Genomic DNA, 21,484 nt, shown 5'->3' on the forward strand with positions numbered 1-21,484 from the left:
CTGCATGCTGCATTCAATGCGTAGGGAAGATGCAGAAATATTGAGTATTGGACTTCACCGTGTTCCTCGACTTGGAGAGCGGCCGTCCTTCCCCCCAAAGTGACAAGTCAGTTTTGACGGAGCCCGAGGGGCGGTGAGGTGACAGCAGGCCTGGGCCTGGACCCTTGGACGCTCTCCGGCTTGTGGCTCGAAGGGACTTGGCTTAGCTTGATTGGGTTGACCACCTCTTGAGAATGGGGGCGGTTCCATTTCGACTGTGTCTGCATTGAGCTGGAGCAACAGCCCGTTGTGGTTATTGTTTTTTCTCCTCTGAACCGACTTGCAGCAAACAACAGACTTCCCCTCCATCCGCAGTTGCGATGGATACACATACAGACCCGCGGTCAACGGAATAGGACTATCAGCTGGCCGCTAGCAAAGGGGGAGGGAAACAGGTCCGCCAAGTCTAGCAAGTCTCGTGTCCTTGTTTTTTTTTCTTTCTTGTCCCCGCAACCTGCTTTTGCCAGCCAAGGTGGGCTGGGTGGGAGGCTATGCCGAGTTTGCTGTATCTTGCGCCGGCAGTTGAGGGGAAACCTGTGGCCCGGATGCGGATCCCCGGTTCCTTTCCCACGTCTTTGGATGGCGCCGAGGGATAGATAGACCCGCGTTGGCGCGTGGCGCGTGGTAGGTTTTGGATATCTCGGCGCACCTGGCAAAGAACGCTGGTGCAATTCGAGGACGGCATGGGGGGGGAACTTGTCTTTGAAAGTCTAGCCTGGATACATACACACACCCCGATAGAGAGAGAGAGAGAGACAGCCCAAGTGGTGAACAAGATCGAGATGCCGGAACCGACCAAGCAAAACACGCGTCCACAAGAACCTCTTGGCCCATCACTGAGAGACTAAACGGTTGAGTTTTGCTGCCGAGGGGCGCCGTTGCCTGAGTTGCATAGTTGCGCGTGGTGACGACGAGCCACGACATGAAAAACGTCTCGCCAGAGAGAGACATGGTCCGATCAAGGGAGACGCATACAGACAGACAGACAGACAGATAGACGCGGTGGTTTCGGTTCTCTGCTCAGCTTCACTCAATATGGATGTGATTCATGCCAAGGCGCCACTGTCGTGCGGGGAGGGGGATGTCGCGAACGGTTACACGAGAACGAACGGCGGCCGGCATGTCTTGCCCGCAACGCGAACGCGAAACTCTCTCTCGCTCTCTCTCTATCTCTCTCTGTGTGTATGTGTGCATGTATGTGTAGGTTTGTGTAACATAGTAACCGCTTGTTGAGAGTACCGTCAGTCATCAACTACGTCAAGTTCGCCCCCCTGAGGATGGCAATGACGAGGCCGCACGTTTACGCACGTCCCATCGCAACGGCCACCGTTCGATAGTCGGACAGGACAGGCACCTGCACCGAAGCAAAAACCTCGTTCTCGGGAGATTTTTCACGGCGTGTGATATCTGGGTAAAATGCTTGCGACGACCGGATGGAGGCGTCGAGATATCAATCCCATCCCAAGACCTCGAGGGTGTGAGTTGATGGTGTCAAGATCATCGGCTCGTCTTAACAACACACAACAATCAGGAGAGCGTATGACTGAGTAAAAGTCCGTGTTATCCGGGACGGGGGAGGGACAATTGTTGATTCACATCTCGATCATGATGTACGTGGATCCGTTCCTCAACCGGTCCTGGCGCCGAGAGAACATCAAACGTATCGGACCCTGCTAAGACGGCCGAATGTTCCCCAGTGGCAAACTTTACGACAACCCCTCCCCAACACCGCGGGCCCCGGGACCCCGCCGGGGAGAGTGAGTCGTCTGCACGGACGGGAGCCGGCGTTTTCGAGCCGGAGACTTTGGTCAGCGGAAGAGGGGGGGCCGGAGCGAACACGAACAACATCAACCAATACACTGGAAGCGGACTGGAAATGCCGTTTCTACACTACTGAACAACGATCGACTTGGCGCCAATGGGGGGGGGGGCTCTCACTCCAGTGGCGAACGCTGAACACGAAGCGTGGCCATGAAGAGATGGTGGATCTCGAGCCACTGAGTTGCTAGTCCACAGACTACTTGGTCTAGGGCAGGTTTCTGATTGTTCCCTGAGCATGAACAACGGTGCCTCTGTCTCTCTCACCTTTCCCATCTCATCACTGACTGCGTTGTGCTTACGTCGTTCTCGTCCCATAACTCGTGGCTCGGCCGGCCAATGATGTCCTCAAGCCGGTTGACAGATCGGTGGCTCTGCTGGTCTAGCTCGGCTAGCACAGCCGACCGGTGACATAACTGAATAGCCTCGATTGCACATGGCCATCCCGATCTCCAGATACAAGCCGACAACCTGTCCACCTGGGTGTCCCCCCCCTTGGCTTCTGCTCCTGGTAAAGCGGCCTCCCAGGAACTGGAGGGCGGGGTTCTCTGTTTCGGGCAGTGATCTTTGGCCGTGGCAGACATGGCGCGCACGCGGCTCTCGTGAGACAAGTGACCTAAAGCCCGCCGGACCTTTCCCTGTCCGTCCAACATCGGAGGGGGTTTTTCGAGTGAGACACGAGGCCGGTGATGGGGTACAGAAGGAGGCCTAGACTCAAAGTCGCCGCGGGTTGTCGGATGCGAATTTCCCAATCTCGATCCATTCTGTTGCGGACATGCACATTCTGATGCTGGCTTCAGTGGAGCAATTCTAGTGTTGTCGTGTCATCCGAGGTTGCCATGCCTTGTCTCACTTTGCAGAGACAGAAACTCAAGATCTTCCCACCCACGAACACGCGAGGTCTGAGATCAGCGGCCGGGACTGAAGCCGCAAACGATCCCTAGCGACGACAGGTTCCCGATCTCTCCGCTTCGGATACGGGGGGCGGGGGAGCATCGTCATGAGCCCGTGGGCCTCTGGGCCGTTGGTTACTCAGCTTCCGACGACTCGACCAAAACCTGGCTCGTTGTGACGCGGATCTGAGTGACCTCGTCTGTTCACGCAACCACTCGACGTCACGAAAGGTGTCCTCCAAAGGAGGATCTGACCCCTAATCCCTCGCTCCACTAACTTGACCCCTCTCTGCCTTGGAGTAGTCTCAACTTTATCCGCTGCCCTGCCTCTGACAGCCGCCGTCTGATGTTGTACAGCGCCACGAGGACCCAGACACGCCGAGCCGCTTCCGAGCCAAGCACCAGCTATTCCCGCGCGATCCTCCGCCGCCCCGCCCCTCTCTCGAGGAGGAAAGTGGCCAGCGGTCGGCCGACTCTGATTGGTAGCACCAAAGGACGCCCGGCATTAAGGCGGAGTTCGGAAAACGAACCCGGCCGGAGAAGTTGAGGCTGCAAACACCATCCCATCTACAAGGACGCCTTGGTGATCCTCGTGGGCCCCGTGGCTGAGGCTTGGGGGAGGTCGAAGCGGCGGTGGCTTGACACAGAGGCTACATCTTTTTGACACTGAGCACGGCGGACGGTAATCTCGCCCGACACCCTTTCAAATCTCACTGAAGGCGGCACGGAGAGATCAAGGCTTACGCGTGGACGACGTGAAGGCCTCTTAGCCACTTGCAACGTAGCTTGAACGAGGAAAACCTCACCCCCCCCCCCCCCCCGCCCCCCCCCCCCCTTCCGCCGCCCCGCGAGGGATGATAGCACATGTTCACTTTGCCATTGTTCGATAGTCTCGTATCCGTGCCCACGCTATCAGCAGGCTTAGACGACGACGACGATGACTACGTAGTTGTCATCGCCTTACAACCCACGGATCACGGGAGGGGCACCATTGGAATATCCCGACAAGGGTCCTCTCGCCCTCGACGCACCGCCCACGGCAGAGGAACAATGCACGATAAGGATGCTTTTTTTTTTCTTTTTTTTTTCTTTTTTTTTTTTCGTTCTAGGCTCGTCCACACAGCCTTGCCCCTTCGGCTGGGCTAGACTGGTTTGGGGCACGACGCCTCCTGGCACCTTGGGCGTATGAAAGGAGGGGGGCCGGGAGCGGTCGTCCCCTTACCCTTCGCGCGCGACGCCAAGTGATCTATGCGGCTTTTCCGGCGCCAGGCGCTCGCTCATGAACACAGGAAACCTTGGTTGGGCGGCGTGTGTCTGTCCGCCCACACGTAACCCCGGGGGGGTGGGGGGGACTGGCTGCGAGCGGGCCCTTGGGACGGCGTCAAGCTCGTCCATCTCCCCGGTGTCTGTTACCCCACTCAGCGGCGGCCGGACGGGGCGGAGTACATGTAGTCCCCGTCCGTTCGCTCCATCCCAAGGACAAGGATCGTGGCGTAGCTGGCGTGTAATGTGTGTGGCGTGGCGTTGGCGTTGGCGTGGCGAAGGACGGATCCCCACGACAAGTGAAGATGCTTGCGGTGCGGGACGCCATCCATTTCACTCGCAAGGTGTTGAGAAAGGCGTGAGACCTTCGGTAAATGGTCTGGAACGTTGCCGCCCAAGCGCGAGACGGACGAGGGAGTTGTTTTGCGTGTGCGTGTGCGTGTGCGTGTGTGTGAGTTTGTGTGCATCTGGTGACAAGCGCCAAGAAGTGAGTGCTTTGGCATCGGCGTCATCACGATGCGGCTCGGGGGGGACGGAGAAAAAGGACATAGCACGGGGGACTCGCACGGAACAACGTCGGGGAATGAGTCCTCTCCTAATGGGCCCTATGCTTGCGAAGGTTGAAGTAGAGGTGGTCCTGGCAAGGAAGAAGGTCTGGTTGAGGGTTGAGGGTTGAGGGGACGTGCTGCTTACGGATCGACAGGATGCTTTGTAAGTGCCGTCTGGTGATTGTGAGGCGGGCGTCGTTCTGGTACACCGTCTGAACATGATGCGACAGTTGGCCGGAGCATGTGTTGAGGGCCCAAGAGCGAGCTGTGCACGCTATGCGACGCATAGGGAGCGCTTTTCACTAGTCCACAGAACTGACATCGTACAGGGTACGGGACGGTGTTGGATGAGGCCTGGTGTTTGATGACCCATGAACGATGGGGGGGGGGGGGGGGGGGAGATATCACGATCCCTCGTCCTCGTCCGCTCGGGGATTTTGTTTTTGTTTGGTCAAGGACCCCTATGCCCTGTCAATATGCCGCTGGCGGCAAATAGGAGAGAGCTGGCACGGGCTGGATAATCTCCATCATCATGACGCCAGGCGGGAGAACGAGTCCGGGAGCCGCCGTGGTTGAGTCATCAAGCAGCAACGCTCTCCCCCTCTCTCACTTCCTGTGCGTGTAAGTCAAACCGCGGACCAGACCGTTGGTAGAAGCAGTAGATCCTACGGCGCACGGCGTCGGTGGCCAGTTTGTGCGAGATGAGGAGGAGGAGGAGGAGGAGGGGGGACAGGTCGTCATCTGCCATCCAAGGCCCGTGGATCGCTTCCGGGAGCCATCACGGTCGACATGTGTAAGGTTCAAGTGTCGCTTTGGGCTGCCAGGGTCCTTTGACTGCTGGCTCTGCCTAGTGCGGTAACTGTGTACACAAAAAGGTGGTGTGTAAACCTGTATTTCCTGTTGAGCGCATTCAGAGTTTGGGCCCCCCCCAATGACTCGTCTCGTCATTTTAGACCGTTCACTACGACCACGCCGAGGCGGCGTGGTCGTATCGGCCTCCCGAGTGTGGTACGGAGTGAGGGTATCCAAAAAAATTAACTCTGAGTCGTCGTTGTGGGTTGGATGGATTGGACGGAGCTGGGGCGCAGATGTGACGATAGGTTTGCAGCACGCGTTCGTTCGTCGCGGAAGGCGCCGACGTCGCGTGGGTTCGATTTGTACCTGTAGATTGGTGATGGTGTCATATTTTCCCTTTCTTTTGGGTTGCGTGACTGCGCCAAAGCAACGCAAATAGCGAAAGTCTAACCCCCATGTGGATGGAGGTTGTTGTTGTTGTGGATGTTGTTGTTGTCGATGGTGTTTGTTACTTGGTCTTTGGCTCTTCACGATACTTCTAAGATGTTTCTCTCTCTCTCTCTCTCTCTTACACACACAAGGACTTGGCTGGCGTAGCGTACAAGCAAGTGGGCGATGTCTCGGCGGAAAACAAGCCACAAGTGGACAGACAAACTATCTACAAATGACAGACTGGAGATATCTAGGTCGATGCCGGTGTTGCTTGCATAAAGGAATCTAGCTTGAGAGTTTGGTTTGCGCAAGGTTGGGCAGGCGAACAGTCTGAACCACAAGTGTACTTGTACCATGATGGTTCTGTGATGGGGAATTTTGGTTTCTCGCTGAGACTGACTCGACTTCGACGCCGTTGGCGAGATCGCCAAGATTTTCGATCAAGTCCGAAGGGGGAAAGCTTACAAGCGCCCGTGGAAGTCTCAAAAGAGATCTCGTGGGTTGCGTGTTGGTGGTGTTGTGTGGCTTTCCGGACTTCATCCGTTTGCAGGGACAAGCTTGAGATGCGGGCGTTTTTGTCAGCGTGCTTTGAGACTCAGGCTTTCCCCGGTCTGGCTTGGGGGAAATACCTGTACAGGTAGGCAGGGAAGATTCAGAAAGTATCGCTTGCGGACAACTTTAGCAAGAAACAAATGTGCTACCTGGCGGACGGAGACGGAAAGGTAGGTTTTTGGCGGCATGCACGATTACTGATGTAGGCATCTCCACACACCACCTTTTCCTTTTTGGCGGCCGGCAAGCCTTCTCGGTGCTCATCGGCGGAGGGTGCAACATTCGGCCGACGGGGGGGGGGGATCTTGTGTGTTGTGTGAAACCTGACCGGCGAGCATGGTGCTTTACGGCCGCTAACAAGAGACTACATCCTACCTGTATGGTCTAAGTTTACACATTCATCCGGGGACCACCTCGGACGACGAGGACAAGCTGCAGGGTTGATGATGGCATCGTCGACTTCGGCCGGCCCAGATTAGGAGAAACCAGGAGATTAGCAAGCAACCTCGGAGATGGAGTTTAGCCTTTTTTTTCTTCTCTTTACTGCCCTACCAGGCCAATAGTCTTCTCGGTGGGCAAATGGTGAGACAGTGACAGTTTGCTTGTCCGGGCACTTTTTGAGTTATCATGCATCTTCTAGAATTTGACCCGGCACCGACTGAAGCAAGGGTGGGAAGGGAGGGGGGGGAACAACATCCTTTCTTTTTTTTTTTGAGTTCCGCGGGCTGAAAACAGACCGAGGAAGGATCAAAACATCTGCGAATGTGCTCAAGGTGTCATGTACGTTGGATCTCGAGATGTCCTCAGGGCAAGGTTCTCGGGGCCCTCGGCCATTCTGCGACGACGGGTACCATAGCTGATACTCGTTTGCGACTCCTTCCGGGGAAGAAGGACGGGCATGTGTGCGTGCTCGGGACGAATCTCATACCAGTCTCATCGCGCGGTGCTTCTTGGGACGAGGACGAACTCAACTCTCAGGACGGACGGACGGACGAAGCACACTTTGGACGAGTCCTTGAAAGAGGCTTGTCTCCCCGTTCCCCGACCTGCGAATCCTTTGCATCGTTCCATCTCTGGCCGCGGACGTCGGGATCATTGTCAGATGAGACAAAACGACGAGAGTTGCGATGTTTTGGGGGTTCTCGACCGTAGGGCTGGCGGACGCGCTCTGATGCCCTCTTCCAGCTTGGGGGGCAAGACATGAAACGGGGTTTCACAATGGACTGTCTCCCTCTTGAACCATGAGCTTAAGTCAATCAAGCCTTTGGTTGAATGGAAAAGTGTAACGACATGAAGTAGAACGAGAATGACCAAACAGAGGAAAAACCATGGGAAAGTCAATCATTTGCATCGTGACAGGATCCAGCAACAGCCGCGAAAATAGCAACCCGCCCTCTTTTGTTCCCGCAACCCCTTTCTCTCTCTCTCTCTCTCTCTCGCACACTCTCCCAACCATCCTCGAATTCGGTCCGGCCAAAGTTTTGACCACATCTACCGTTTCCCCCCACCCCCCTTCGTGCGCATCAACTTTATCTCGTTCCATATCGTTTTGGTCTGAAACCCTACTTCATGCCCTTGATGAGGCTGACGGCCTTCCTATTTTCTACTTAGTCGCTGGGCTTGATCGGGCCCCCGGGGACGGGAGATTGGGTGACTATGGGCCCACCCGGCACCGGCTTGTCCGGGACGAGGGGCCCGCCCGGGATGGGTTTGTCGGGAACGATGGGCCCGACGATGATGTCCTCGTGACAGGACCTGAGGGTAGCGCTGATGGCCTGCTCGACGTCCCAGATCTCAAGGGGCGGAGTGTTGCCGTAGATGAGGAGCAGGCTGGTCAAGGTTGCGCCGAGACCGATCACGTCCGAGTCCCTGCAGGAGCCGACCTCGAAGATTTGGCGTCCAGTGGCGGACGGCGCGAACGTGGTGGTTGCGTCTCCGAGGGCGGCGGTGGTGTCGACCCTGACGCCCTTGCCCGCGAGTATGTCGGCGAGGTGCAGGAGGACCATGGAGGTTGCGAAAGAAGGTTTGGTTCCATTCGTGAAGGGCTCCAGCAGGGCGAGGTAGGTCTCCCTGAGGGCGTCGACCTCCGCGGCGCGCTCTTGTAAGATTGTCGCAGGAAAGCCTAAGAACAACAAATCAGCAAATGCAGCCAGCCCTATCGCCCGGGACGGGAATAGAATTTTGTACGTACCCGCTTCGACTGATTTGGGTTGAAGGGCGGCAAACTATCACGAGGGAGTCAATCCTAAATGTTGGACCAGACCGACCTGGGACCACCGCTGTCTGCGACCCCTTGAGTGGAGAGGAAGAAGGCAAGAAGAAGAAAAAAAAAACATGACTTGCCTCACGCTTTCCGGGCTTGATGACCGGGATTTTGATGGGAGGAAGCAGGATAGGGCTACCTGGGCTCGCAGGAGGGGTTCCTCCGCCCAGCAGGAGGATCGTTGAGCCGTCCCCTATCCTGAACTGAGGCGCGGCATTGCAAAGAGCCGCAACGCCTAACAGCACCAGAGTGAAGGACCGCATCGTGACGGATGATGCGTCTACTGGATGAGAACCATCTGAACGAAGACAAGTGAACCGGGAAGTGAAAGACCAAGAAAGACACGAATGGTCTTATACTCCAATGGCCAGCGTGACTTGGTGTGAGGCCTGTCGTAGGCATTAGTAGTCTCGGGGGGCAAACGGAAGAATGTGGTGATAGTTACACAAAGCTCTCCACCATACTCTATACTGGTGCTGCAAATCGAAGGAACGTATAATGTCAAGGGGGAATAGGCGGCGTGGTTTATGCTAATTGTCTGAGCCGTAAACACGACTTAAATTGAAGCAAATCACATCGGACAAGCATCAACCTCCATTTATCCGGAGCCTGGCAGATGGTATTAACCTGCAGGGCCTAGGGCCACGAGTGTGTTCTATGATCACATCAACCGGATGCTCACAAATTGAAGATCCAGGAAAAGAGGTTCCATATTGCCTTTATCATGGCTATCTCACCTTCTTAGCCGATTCCCTTTGGGGCCTCGGGATGGCAGGGCCGCGACTTCAGTCGACCTGTATCGCGCCATGTTCATCTAAGACTAGCCACTTGAAAGGATTTTAACAATCCAGACGACGACCCCCCCTCCCCCTTTGACTTTTTGGTCAAGCTGATAACTCCATCTGGCTGTATATCGAAAATTGATCCGAACGGAGACATCTGCATGACCGGAACCAATGTTTTTGGCTTAGCCGGCCCATCTGAGAGAATAAACGAGAAAAAAAAAACAGAAAAACCTAGAGCGTGACGAGTAACCGAGTTTTCCATGCTGTTTTCGTTGATGTTGGATGTATGGTTGGTTAGCGTAGTCTGATAGTCTGTACATCTTCCCAATTCCATTTCGTCCAGAAAAAAGAGGCACCGGAGCTCGAAAAGTCCCAAAGAAGCCATGATTTGCATGGGGGCCAAGATGGTCGGGAATTGAAGCATATATGCATAGGCAAGAGAATAATGGCCTTGGGAACCGTGACTTCGTCGGATCTAAGCCAAGGGCCAAAAACTCACGTCGAAGATGGTTTTCGTGGCCTCCGAACATCACAGATTCCAGGCATGGTTTAGATGTTTTTTAAACATCGCGGAGCCGATTGTTATCAGGCTCGACTCGGATCCGAAGTAGTGGTTGATACCGCGAAGCGCCACATTCATCCGGGGACAGGCTGTTGATGCCATGGAACACCTCCTTTTTCCTCTGCTTGGGCCATGTCCGAATTATCCGGATTGTCACCCATCGACCGTACAACCAAATGCTTGGACACTTCGTCGCTTCCACGCCAACATGCAGTGCGTCTAGTGCCCAATGCAATGAGCCTTCTCACTCTAATCACCTCTGGAGAAAGTGAGAGTGAAGCCTCCAAAAATGCGCTCACCCAGGGGACTTGAGGGTGGATTATGAGACGGCCGATGCTGAGAATCGTGCGAGTGTCGACACGTCTCTAGAAGCCCGCTTGATCTGCTCTTGTAGCCCGCCGCGCGTGCACTTCCAAGGAGCAACAACTTCGTCACAGTAAACGATCTAGCTGTCCAACGCCCGGAGCCGCGTGGCCTCCCAGGATGGCATCGATGGCGTTGAGATCGCCGGGGTCGAAGAACTCAAAGACGTCAAACCCGGCAGGCCCCTCGAAAAGCGAAGGGTCGAACGCCGCAGCGGGCTCGCCGTGTGACAGCAGGTTCTCGATCTCCGAATCGCCACCCATCTCGGGTCCCGCGCCGGCGGCCGCGTGGTACTCCTGACGGGGCGTGCTCGGCGCGTCCGCGGGGCCGTTGGCGCCGGTCTGCTGCTCGTTCAGCGCGTTGGAGCAGACCTGGTCGATCTCCTGGATGACCTGCTCGGCCAGGTCCACCATGACGAGCGCGGACCGCGACATGCCGCCCAGGTCCCGGAGGATCTTGCACGTCGACTGCAGCTGGCGGCGAGACCTCGCGGTCAGCATCGGCACTTTGCTGGACCGGAGCTCCCTGTAGGCGACTCGCAGGGAGAGGGACACCGCGTACGGCACAAACGTCATGTGCGGCAGCGAGCTGCTGAAGTCCGTGACGATGGTCGTGATCTTGACGGCGGAAAGGGACTGTCGGGTAGTTGCTAGCGACAGGTGATCGGATCGTGTTGACCCGATTGGAATCCGGCAGGACAGGATGGCAACGCCGTGGTAGAGCAGCTCGATGGAGGCTGCGGCACAAATCAGTATCTCGCCGAAACATTCCAAAAAAAGGGGGGGGGGGGAGGGGGGAGAAGGAGGGGAGATTGAGGGGCCAGCGCTAGGCTCACCCAGGAGACGGGACTCGACACCAAGAGCCTGCGCCTTTTCGACGAGACTGTCGAAGCTCGGGAGGTTTTCCATGACGACACAGCCGGTGTTCTTCGCTGCCGGCCGGTACAGATCGATGATGCAGGCCAGCAGGACGATGATCTCGAGAAACAGCCGGAAGCAGCTGTCCTGCTCGGCGATGCAGGCCTCCATGTTCCGGCCCAGGTCCCTCTCGTGGATGATGACGGGCCGCCCGTGGAAGGCGGCGTTGAGCTGGTCCATGGCCCAGACGCAGCAGAACAGCCGCGTCAGGTAGGCCGGGTCCTCGGAGCGCGCGGGCGGGTTCTCGAGGTGGAGGCCGACGGTCTGGGCGTTGTTCACGGCCTGGGCCGCCAGCTCGGCGGAGAGGTGCCGGTCCGGGGAAAAGTGGGTGTACAGCGAGAGGACGACGAGGATCGCGACGGCCTGGACGCGGTCCCCGACGAGGCCGAGGCCGAGGGCCTTGCGGATGGCGGACGAGAGGCGCAGGGCGAACTCGGGATAGGCCAGGGCCTCGGACGAGTGCTCGCCGAGCGTCAGGTAGGGCTTCGCGCCCGGGTTGGACCCGGCGGCCAGGCAGACGGCCTGTTTGCAGAGGACCTGCGATATCGTGGACGTCGGCCTCTCGAGCAGGTCCACGTTCATGACGGGGAGGATGCGGTGGACGTCGCGCAGGTAGATGGCCTTCAGCTGGTCGTAGTGTTCCTGCCTGGGCAGCACGGCGAGGAACTGGTGCTCGGCGTGGTCGACGGAGACGGCGGACGCGAGCTCCGTCGTGAGGCTGTTCCTGTCGGTCCTGCGGGAGTACCAGACGCCGACGGAGTTGGACTCGGCGAAGCCGCGACTCGTGCCGGGGCTGTCGGCGAGGAAGATGCCTTCGGGGTTCAGGTCGCCCACGAACCTGTCGTCGTTGTGCTGGCTGGAGTCCTCGTCGACCTTGAGCGACGGGCTGGTGCTCCGAGGCGCCCGGTCCCCGGCGGCTGCCCGGGGGGGTCTGGCAGCCGGCGAGGCCGGGGTCGCCACGTGAGCTTCTGGGCCGCCCCGTACCGGAGGCGCGGAGCTGGCAACGTGGATGGACTCTGAAGCGCCATCGTCGTCGATACCGGCTTCCCGACGCGCCTCAATGGCACTACTGGCCCGTCTGGCCGTGGGGCTTTGCTGCGGATGAAAATGTTCCGCGGAACTTGCCGCTGGTTCCGGGGAATCCTCATCGACGGCGGCCGTGGACGAAGCCGAGTCGGCGAACCGCCCCCTCTTCCGCCAGTGAATCGCGTGCGGAGGCGGCGACTCCCCTTCGCCCAACGGGTGCTCACATCGTTTCTGTAACAACGGTCAACACATATACTCATTCACGTCCTGTCTACTCAGATAGGCATGGAACTTCTTCACGACGAGGCGCGATCCGATTGGCTGCATGCGCGGGCGCCAGACTGACTGAACCTGTGGGATCGAGTTGGGATGGAACGGTGTGGATCAAAGGGTACAGCAGAAGATCCGGCTGCTGTGTTGTGTTGTGTTGTGTTGTGTCATTGGGGTGGAGGCAGGGGGGACAGACTGAACTGACCTTCCGTCTCCGGCACGTGTCACATGCGTGTAGAGCAATCTTGCGCTTTTGTACGGGGACGTTTGTGGTGTTGATGAACTTGAGGTTGAACATGGCGGGCGTGAAGAGGAGGGGGAGGGGGAGGCGGGAGGCACTTGGCTGGGGGGGCCGGCCAGTCAGCATTGCATTTGGCTTCGCGTACTGTAGCGACCTTGATGCGTAACGTAGACACGCTTATAGGGGGTGAGTGACAAGTGGGGCCGGGCCGACCGGAGCAGACGGGACCAGAAACGCCGACATTTAGCCCGTAGGCTAGAGGCTTTAATTAAGAAGCTGGGTGGTGGTGACCGGGGATATATTGACAGTGTTTTCAACACCTGTAACTAATGTGATTTACTAAAGGACGAACGAAAGTAGGCGAACTTGAAGCCTATGGTAGCCGAGTATAGCATTGGAAACAAGACTGTTCTCACCCTGGTTTACCAACTATTTAGTGTCTGAAGTTGTCCAGTCATTGTAGTGAACAATGCTACCTATATCTGTCAGAGTCCTCTCCGTAATGTTTGTTTTTGGTGGGATTTTCTCTTTATTTATTATTGCTTGGATTCTCATTATTTGGCGATAGATAGTCTCTCATCACAGTAAAAGTCGAAAAAGTGTCACTGCCACCCCGACTTAAACATCAAAGTCAACTCGAAACTCCATAGACCGTAAAGCTTGATTCGGAAAGTGAGAATCATTCATTGATCCAGTGGTCATAGTGATAGCCCGGATAAGCCAAGTCGAGAACGTATCTGGAGAAGACACCATCCACTGGCGCCAAGTACACTGTACGCCAATCTATGGACGTGCAGACGATGAGATGCAACATACCACGCAAAATCAAAACCCCCTCACTAGTTGTTAAGAAACACTCCCCAAGCCCGCGACTAGCTCGAGACAGGAAGCACCAGACACGAATCTCTTCCCCTTCCGAAATGCACCGTATGCCGAGCCGGGCGTAAGGTGGTGCCGGTGGCGGGATCCTCCCCTGATCCCAGATTGAAGCCGTACTTGGGGAAATTGCCGCCGGCAACGACCAGGCGGATGCTGGAGCCGGCCGGGACCCTGAACGCGGTGTCGAAGAGGTCCATCGCGATCAGCTTCGGGTCGCGGCTGGCGGTCAGGCGCCGGTACTGCTCCGTGACGTTCCGCGACTTGCCCCGGGCATCGACGACGCTCAGGCGGACGAAGAGGTCGCAGAACGGGTTGTCGCTCGAGTGGACCAGGTCCACGGACGGCCTCCCCATGATGTCGAGGGCTTCCGCCAGCGGCGCCGTGGTGAAGGTGACGACGTCGGCCCTCTGCGCAAGCGCCGTGTCGTCGACGCTGCCGCCGCCGATCATGACGGGACCGCCGACGGTCGGCGTGGGGTTCGAAGGATCGAAGGTGAAGGCGGTGACGCCCGCGTCCGAAGGCTGCTCGGGTCCGAGTTTCCCGTCCGCCGCGAGGAACAGTTCCCGATGGCTCGTCGGCGGCGGCCACTTGGGCAGCTCGAGCCACTCCGGCGCGTCGCCGCACCTGCGAGCCCTCACGGCGGGGAACTTGTCGGCCGTGGATTTCCGGGCGAGATGGGCGTCGAGCCACTGGAGCGTCTCCCTCGCCGAATCCCCCGGGCCGTAGGCGTCCAAGTGGGCCCCGGGGCCGATCCTGAGCGCGACGACACAGCCCCGTTGGTTCAGTGCGTGGTACTGCTCGATGGTCTGCTCGAAGAAGACGTCATGCCAACCGGTCGTGAGCAGGATGGGGATATCGGCCTTCTCGAGAGCCTTCCCGTGCCTCAGCGGCGCCCAGCTCTCGTCGTCCAGGTCCGGGTGGCTGATGTTGTGGAACAGCCACGGAGCCCGGTCGCCAAAGTAGCGCCTCAGCGCGGGCTCCAACGGGACGCTCCTCGTCAGCGGATCGAGGTGGCCGCCGTCTCTCATGGCCGTGTGCTGCTGCCAGAGGCCGCGCGTTTCCTGGTGCACGATCGTGTCGGTCCACGAGATGTGCTGCTGCAAGGCGAAGGCCCCCGTGCCCCAGAGCCGCTCGGCAAAGTCGTGGGGCGCGATCCCGATGACGGCGGCGACCAGGTCGGGAGGGGGATCCGAGAGCAGGGCCCACTGCGTGAAGCCCAAGAAGGACGACCCCACGGTCGCGAAGGTGCCGGTGTACCAGGGCTGCGACCTCATCCAGGCGACGACGTTTTGGCCGTCGTCGGCCTCGCAGCGCCCGCCATCGAAGACGCCTGTCGAGCCGAAGGTGCCTCGGGAGCTGACGAAGAGGACCTGGTATCCCCGGGCCACGTAGATGCGGATGAGGACGAGCGAGAAGATGATGCCGCGGCCGTAGGGGGTTCGAACGAGAACGGTACCGAGGGGGTCGTGGTCCGTAGGCCGGTAAAGATCGGCGGCGAGTGCGGCGCCGTCCGGGAGGGGTACCTTGATGGCCTGGGTTGTGTAGCCGGAGGTTTCGGCCGGGAGACCGAGGACCCACCCGACGGCCCGGTCGAGTAGTCCGGCCAGGAAAGAACGGCGAGCTGCGGCTTGTTCGGTCATCTCGTATATTTGCACAACCGAGGGGGGGGAAACCGGCTATGAAGGAGACAGAGTGTACACAAGAGGCTGCCCTGCGGATGTGGAGACAACCAATGGAGGACGCTCCCTTAACAAAGGGGGCTGGATCGAGGAGGCGTTGGCGGGCTCTCGGGTGACCTTGGTGTCCGTGACCCCACCTCCCCGGCAAGAGGGAGGTGTTTATACCGGAGCCAATCTCACCCCGTTTGATGACGTGATGGCTTGACAATACTAATAAGCCCTCTCTCGGCTGTCTCAGACATTCACTCGTAGGGCTGACTCTATCTAGTCTTGATCATGGTGGCAGGTAATTGAAATGATATTGATGCAATGGTTGCGGTTTGCCTGATAAGCTGGACAACGTCAAACATCACTCTTTGCTGGTGTCATTGAATATCACCGGCCACGGGTCCGGGCTCTGCGGACGGCGACCGGAGCCGCCAGTATTCAGTGGCAGTGGCATGGACGGTCGGGGCTCTTGACAAAGCTTATGTAAAATGCCAGACGTCACTCTGATATGGAATGCGGGGTTGAAGCGCCGCAGCGCCATGAGGGTGTTCCAGAATTGTATGCAACACAAGAGGCCGAGCCATGAACCTCTTTTTTTGATTGTTTTACCCGGGGTATCCAACGTTCCGCGTCGTTTATCTGTTCACGGAAGAGAACCTCATGATGTCGAAGCCAGGGCAGTTTCGAGCCGAGTGAGTACAGTTTTCGGACCGGACGAGTTGCTGCTGACCTTATATGGATGTCGTGCACTATATGACCATGTGCTGATGAGAACCCAGCCTTCCCGAGCTTGCTCGGCATCTCCTCACCAACGGCCCTCACAAGAGCCAACCCACTTCTCGGCGCGTCCGTGTCATACTCAACCACACATACATCGTCGACACCACCAAGGCGATCCACGTCTGGGAGCATGTTGCCTACCCTCAGTACTACGTACCCACATCGGAGCTCCGAAACTGCAGCTGGGAGGACAAGCAAGACATCCCGTCGCCAAAGGATACTTCGGCCGTGGCGGCACACGTCATCCGAGTCACCATCCCCGGCAAGAACGGCAGCGAGAGCGTCGCGACCGACCGCGCCTTGAGGTTTTCCGACGACGAGGAGCTCGGCGGCGTGCTGAGGGGCATGGTACGATTGGAGTTTGGCAGCATGGGTAAGGTTATCGCGCGGGAGATTGGGGGGTTTTCTTTTCTTCGAACCCCCCCGCCAGGAGATTTGCTAACGACGACGACAAACGCAGATGGATGGCTGGAAGAGGAAACACCCATCTACGTCCACCCCAAAGACCCCTTCAAGCGCATCGAAGTCCTCCCGTCCTCGCGGCCGGTCGAGGTCAGGGTGGCCGGGAAGACCGTCGCCAAGACCGACTTCGCCGTCCACTTGTTGGAGACGGGCCTGCCCACGAGATACTACCTTCCGTTGGCATCGGTCGACCAGGCGGCACTCCGCAAGAGCGAGCTCGTCACGCAATGCCCGTACAAGGGCGACGCCGAATACTACCATGTCGTAGTCGACGGCGAGGAGCACAGGGACTTGATCTGGTACTACAGACTCCCGACCCACGAGAGCGCGGGCATAGCCGGTCTGTTGTGCTTTTACAACGAGAAGGTCGACATCCTCTTGGATGGCGAGCTCTTGGAGAGGCCTACAACCTTCTTTTCATAGATGGCGTTTTCAGGGGGGGTGGGAAGGAGCTTGAGTTGTAAGATGTTGTCGTGCCGGGAACAACTGGGTTGCGCTTTTTTGAGAGCAGAACCCGAGTCTTACGGAACAGCACACGGACACATGGCTTGAGTCGTCCGACCAGGCGGTAATTATTCTCATTTTGTTCCATTGATTCCTGTATTTCGGATCTCAGACAGTCCAAGTCTTTACACGTTGTTCAGCTCATAGGCCGTCGGGAGCCGCCCGCCGGGCACGTGGTCTGATCACGCAGCATGCATGTACAGTTCCAAGATCGCACATCAGGTTGATCCTGAGCCCGGAATATTTGGTGTCCAAAACCCACGGATGAAATACCAATATTTCAACGTCGTCCTCTGCTGGACTAGGGTCACAGACGGCAGCTCTTGCTTCGTTTTCAACCTCAAGAATCCGAGAGGGAGTGTCGTGATTCGCCGTGATGTTTCCATGTTGCTGCTCTGAGATTCGACTCCAGTGAATAGTACCAACAGATGTGGTGTGCAATGTGGAATAGTAGTACGCTCAGGTCTACTAGGTTACGTCGCAGTATATTTTGAGACTTCTCATGCAGTCGGACCGTGAGGCCCGACTGGCCTGCCCAGCAGTGTTGCGAGCTGATGGCACGTCGCCACTGTTAAACGCTTCTCACGACTCGGGAAAAGCCAGTGACCTGGATCTACTCAACCTTGACCCGCCGGATGGAAGAAATGATACCCTATGACCTGTGAGGCCCGAGTAGAGTGTGACTAGAATGACACTTGGATTCTTATTGCCCAGTCGGTCTGCGGTGTGCCACGACTCAGAAGTACCCGGACATCGGCTCGTACGAACCGACCCCGTTCGCATCGAAACTTTGAGGGATAAAATCGTCCATGAACCCCGGGGGCGCCATACTATAGAGGCCCGGGGGAAACGCTTGCATGGCGTGCGTGCAATCCATGCCTTCCTGCGTCGACTGGTCCTCCTCGGCGGCGGCCTGCTGCTCGAGGAGCAACAGCCGCTCGCCACGTTCTTTCAGCCGGGACAGGGAGGCCTGCTGCGGCATCGGCGAGGCGAGGGGCGGCGGCGGCGGCGGCGGTGACGACAGGGACCGGAGGACGGACTGGAAGGAGGGAATATCGGCGACGAGCTCGGGGAAGCGGGCGAAGAAGTCGCCGCCCATGGTCCACGCGTTGATGTCCGCGATCCGCTGCTCGAACATGGGCGATATCTGGTACTGGCCCGTGACCACGCTCTTCTTGTAGGCGTCGCGGAACTCAAATGGCCAGAGGAGGTGCAGGTTCGGGCTGAAGAGGTCCCAGAACTGGTTGTTGCAGTAGTGGTGCTGACCAAAGACAAAACGCTCCCGGACGCCGGGCCTGGACGCGACATGTCAGCGTCGCCGATTTCGGTTGATGAGGCGTGGTAGAGAGAGAGAGAGGAAGAGGGAAAAGAAGGTCAGCTGCTTACCAAACGAAGAAGTCGATTGCGTAGGAGTGAGGTATTGCTTGCGATGGCCTGTATGTATCGCGTCAGCGGAAGTGATCCCACCCATCTCCTTCTCGTCTCGTCGCGCGCGACGGACCGTCTCTCGATAAATACCTTTTCAGAAACCACGTCGGCAACTTGGCGTGGCGGTCCGGCGTGGGATCGGAGTGGTACTGCAGCAGAAGGTGCATCATCCGGAGGATGGCCAGCCGCTCCGTCGGGGGGCAGACCTGGAAACACAGCTCGTCGACCCTGCGCAGCTTCTTCCACAGCCTGGACAGCGGCCTCGACTCGGCCGCCGCCTCCCACCCCTCGAGAATCGCCCGCACGGGGATGTCCTCGTCGTCGGCGTCCTCGGCCGCGTGCGCCCTCCTCGATATGCGGCACCGCTTGGCCAAGACCTGGTTGACGGCCCGCCAGACGTTGACCTTGGGCGGAGACGAGCCGGTCGGCGTCCGAACCGTTCCGCAGTCACAGGGCGTCGCGGGTGGCGGCACGATGACCCTGGGATCGTCGTGGGCTTCATCCCCGTCGCCGTCGTCGCCGTCGTCATTGTCGTCGTTGTCGTCGAGCTCCTCGACAAAGTCTTGGCTGTCCGACGTAGAGCTGGGCGCGTCGACGCTCGACGCGTGCAGTCTGGTCGCCGAAAGTCCGTTCGGCACACTGCCGACGAGCCCCTGGCCGCTGCCGTGGTACGCGTAGGCGTCGAAAAGGGAGGAGGAGGAGGGGGTCTGGGGCAGCAGGCCAATGGGCGCCGCGTACGAGTGCGCCGGGAGCCCCGTCAGCATCGGATCCCGAATCACATCCCGAGGGTCCGGCAGGGATCTTGGGGGTGGCGCGGGGGATGGTAGCTTCGCCGCTGTTGTTCGGGTTCCTGTTCCCTGTGGCGACAGACGGCTCGGCACATGGTTACGGATCGTCTGATCGATGGACTTGAAGGCGTTGAGCAGGCGGTCTCGCTCGCAGGTGACGGCGGCCAGCTGCTCCATGCACGCCGACAGCCTTGTCGAGTCATCCTTCCTGAGCTCCTTGACGAGAGCCTCGAGCTCGGCGATGCGGTTGCGCGTGCGTTCGCGGGCCTGTCTCTGGGCGCGGCGGTCGAGCTCGCGCTTCCGGATCTTGCGGGCGAGCTCCTTTTCCGAGGGAACCTTGGCTGGCGGAGCACTGGATGCCGATGCTGGGGTGGGGGCGTCATCGTCGTGATGCCCACCGGGCGCCATAGCCCCGGAAAGAGAGTGAGAAGAAGGACGGAAAACAATGAAAAGGGAGAAGACCGCGGATGCGCCGGGGGGGGGGGGCCACAGACTATTACGGCTGTGTGTTTGACGTGCTTCGTCTTCTATTCTGTTCCGGCTGGCTGGCTGGGTGGGAAAGACGGAGAATCCGGATATGTCAGCGTAAAGAGAGAAATGGATGGCAACAATAACAACCACAACAATGAGAACGACGGGGGGGCCTAGATTGTGTCGAAGAAGGTTGACAGCAGATGTGCCGAAGTGGATCGAGCGGACGTCAATGATATACAGACACAACTAATTGGAGGAGGAAGGAAGAAACCAATAGTTGAAGGGATGGCCATAAAGCTTATTTTCCCACGCAGCAGGGCTAATTTCTCCGAATAGAGGATTCACTTCTCACAGCGAGGAGGAGGAAAGGGAGGGGGGCGGAGAGGGGGGCGGAGAGGGGGGAGAAAAGAAAGACAGCGTCCAAGAGCAAGGGGTCAGAGAATGTGGAATAGAATGCTGGCAACCTTGTTCTACCCCTTTGGTCTCCGATCTCTGATCTGCTGGACCGTGGATCTGACACTTTTCTTCGCCTGGCTTGGATACCAGGCGTCTCCTCGCACTCTTCCTCGCGTTGCGTTGCCTGTCTGTCTGTCTGTCTGTCTGTCTGTCTGTCTGTCTGTCCTGGACTCATTGACCAACCGAACAACTGACCAACTGACTAATTGAAATGGGACTCGCCAGTGCCGTTGGGCCGAAACTCTGCCCTGGTAGGTTTCGCGCGTTCGTTCGTGAGCTTGTTTGGATAGATAGAGTTTTGGCCGTTCGGACGTCAAACCTCCGCAACTCCAATTTGCCCATCTACTTGCAGGAAGTTGCAGCGAATCGGACGCTCGAGGAACCCCCGTCGTCGGGGACCGGCAGCGAGGCACACGCGCCTTGGAATGTCTTAGTTGCCACATGCCGGCTGCTCCAGACCCATTGCCCGATTTCTTCAAATGGGGTAAATTAGTACGCTTAAGCATTCCTCGCCTCTCTGTCAGAAGCTTAAGCGACTGCCAGGTCCGTCCGCTCTCTTGACTACCCTGCATGTCATCCACCTTGTGTAGCCACACCAGCGCCACAGCAACCTACGATAGGTGGCAACTCCGCTGGTTGTCGAGTTAGACGGTCGTGTAGTTGATGTGGACCTCACTCATGATGCATCGCCGGATACCTCGCTTCAAAAGTCGTTGCCTAGGAAGGGGTGCTCGATGAGACATTCTGCCCGGGGTGCCACCTCCATCCAGACCGCCATCTCATTCTAACCCTCATGTTAGGAAAAAAAGCCTCCCTCAGCTTGGAAAATCAGTTTGAGCTCTGGCACCGACGGGGTAAGCCCATCCCCTTCTACCTCGATGAAGTCCCGCGCCATTTGCCCCTGGGCGAGCCCCGCGTCGTATTGGTGAATGATCTGACTGACACGGTACCGTATTACCACCAGCCCAAGCTGCTTTCCGACATGGGAATCTCTGCCTGCAGAGAGCGCGACGCCTCGTCGATGCAAGCCTGCAGGTACGGGAGCTTGGACAACTGAGTGTGTTCAGGCTCCGCATGCCGGGTGAAATAGCCGTCGATCTTCTCCCTGAGGCGGCCGTAAACCCATGGTCTCTGAGCTAGCTCAAAGAGAGACAGATGAGGGATGCGGCGGTTGTGTCACTAGGCAGTTCAGACTCTTGGCGTTTTATAGCTTAAGTGGCACAAGAAGTTGTTCCCGGAGCGGTGGCGAGACATGATTACCTTCCGGCCACAACGATGA

General features: G+C 58.0%; 4 protein-coding genes across 4 annotated transcripts; 2 read left to right on the plus strand and 2 right to left on the minus strand.

The window, feature by feature from the left end:
- Positions 1-7,668: 7,668 nt before the first annotated feature.
- On the plus strand, positions 7,669-8,445 carry CH63R_11436 (uncharacterized protein; the record flags this gene model as incomplete). Its single annotated transcript, XM_018306410.1, has 1 exon — positions 7,669-8,445. One exon carries the CDS (start codon positions 7,669-7,671, stop codon positions 8,443-8,445), a length of 777 nt encoding a protein of 258 aa, XP_018153251.1.
- A 1,936-nt stretch (positions 8,446-10,381) lies between these two features.
- CH63R_11437 (fungal specific transcription factor domain-containing protein) lies at positions 10,382-12,824 on the minus strand (the record flags this gene model as incomplete). The annotated part of the gene is made up of 3 exons (XM_018306411.1): positions 10,382-11,049; positions 11,149-12,487; positions 12,732-12,824. The coding sequence occupies 3 exons, from the start codon at positions 12,822-12,824 to the stop codon at positions 10,382-10,384; spliced, it is 2,100 nt and encodes a 699-aa protein (XP_018153252.1).
- Positions 12,825-15,976: 3,152 nt separating this feature from the next.
- Positions 15,977-16,978, plus strand: CH63R_11438 (Duf427 domain protein; the record flags this gene model as incomplete). The annotated part of the gene is made up of 3 exons (XM_018306412.1): positions 15,977-16,005; positions 16,093-16,466; positions 16,554-16,978. 3 exons carry the CDS (start codon positions 15,977-15,979, stop codon positions 16,976-16,978), a joined length of 828 nt encoding a protein of 275 aa, XP_018153253.1.
- An 817-nt stretch (positions 16,979-17,795) lies between these two features.
- CH63R_11439 (BZIP transcription) lies at positions 17,796-19,683 on the minus strand (the record flags this gene model as incomplete). The annotated part of the gene is made up of 3 exons (XM_018306413.1): positions 17,796-18,354; positions 18,446-18,493; positions 18,578-19,683. 3 exons carry the CDS (start codon positions 19,681-19,683, stop codon positions 17,796-17,798), a joined length of 1,713 nt encoding a protein of 570 aa, XP_018153254.1.
- Between the last annotated feature and the right edge of the window lie 1,801 nt (positions 19,684-21,484).

Source organism: Colletotrichum higginsianum, chromosome 8 (genome assembly GCF_001672515.1).
Source record: "Colletotrichum higginsianum IMI 349063 chromosome 8, whole genome shotgun sequence".
NCBI lineage: Eukaryota > Fungi > Ascomycota > Sordariomycetes > Glomerellales > Glomerellaceae > Colletotrichum > Colletotrichum higginsianum.